Raw genomic sequence first — 1,193 nt, forward strand, 5'->3', positions numbered from 1 at the left:
CCCGTCCCCTCACCTATGTGGCAGTTGTACATCCAGATGCGGTGCCCGTCGTAGCGGCTCCGGCACTTCATGACATTGTTGGAATAATCCGACTCGGCCACCTCGTAATTGGGGTTGATCACGACCTGGGGAGGGGTGGAGTGACGGGGGAGTCATTGCAGGGGGGATTTGGGGTGGGATGAGGGATTTGGGGTGGGATTTGGGGTGGGATGTGGGATTTGGGGAGAGATGAGGGATTTGGGATGGGATGCAGGATTTGGAGTGGGATGCGGGATTTGGGGTTGGATTTGGGGTGGGATGCAGGATTTGGGATGGGATGTGGGTTTTCCTCACAGGGATAATTCCTCTCCCTTCCCTCCCCTCCAGGGAATTTTTAAATCCACAGAATTCCCCCCATTCCACCCCCGGGCACAGACCAGACCCTAAATCCTGCAAAATCCTCACAAATGGCGCAGTTTAATCCCAAAATTTGGGGGGCGTGGCTAAAACCAGCTCCAAAGCGGGATGCGGCGCTTGGGAATGTGACACCAACATCAGCCAGGATTAGCTGGACACGGAATTTGGGAAGATTTTAATCTCCAAACTGTGATTATGAGCTCATCCCGGGACGAAGTTCATTATCCTTTAATTTTTAAATATCCTGGGAATAGAAACGATTAGCTGGACATGGAATTTGGGAAGATTTTTATCTCCAAACAGTGGTTATGAGCCCACCCCGGGAGGGTGTTCATTATCCTTTAATTTTCAAACAACCTGAGAATAAAAACCCTTTACAAACACAAGCGGGAGGTACCAAATCAACGAATTTGTCCCAAAATCGGGGAGATAAAAAAAAAAAAAAAGGGACTCCACCGTTTTTTTTCCCACCTGGAAGAGGTAATCGCCGGGCGGGACGTCGGTGATGTCGATCCACTGGCAGTCGATGTCGTGCCGGTAAACGTCCCAACAGCCCACGGTGATGCCCTGCTCGCCAAAGTTGGCRCACTCGTACTGCTTCTGCACGTCTGAGCCGGGCACGGAGAGGACGAGGGGTGAGGATCATGGTGGGGAGTCCAGAGTGTTTATGGGGTTCCCCACGGAGCCCCCAGCTCGGGTTTGGGGTGGGATTTTGGGGAGGGGTGAGGAGATGGTGTTGCTCAGCCCCGTGGGGTGGAGGGGTCTTTTGGGATTTCTCGCTCAGCGGCAGGGGGAAT

General features: G+C 52.9%; 1 protein-coding gene across 1 annotated transcript; it reads right to left on the reverse strand.

The window, feature by feature from the left end:
• Positions 1-13: 13 nt before the first annotated feature.
• On the reverse strand, positions 14-1,004 carry LOC130588632 (lysyl oxidase homolog 2-like; the record flags this gene model as incomplete). Its single annotated transcript, XM_057389536.1, has 2 exons — positions 14-125; positions 868-1,004. Coding segments are annotated over 2 exons (249 nt in total), but the record flags the coding sequence as incomplete, so codon positions are not given.
• Positions 1,005-1,193: the final 189 nt, after the last annotated feature.

This window comes from Malurus melanocephalus, unplaced genomic scaffold (assembly GCF_030028575.1).
Source record: "Malurus melanocephalus ecotype Western Australia unplaced genomic scaffold, MMel_1.1 scaffold_8231, whole genome shotgun sequence".
NCBI lineage: Eukaryota > Metazoa > Chordata > Aves > Passeriformes > Maluridae > Malurus > Malurus melanocephalus.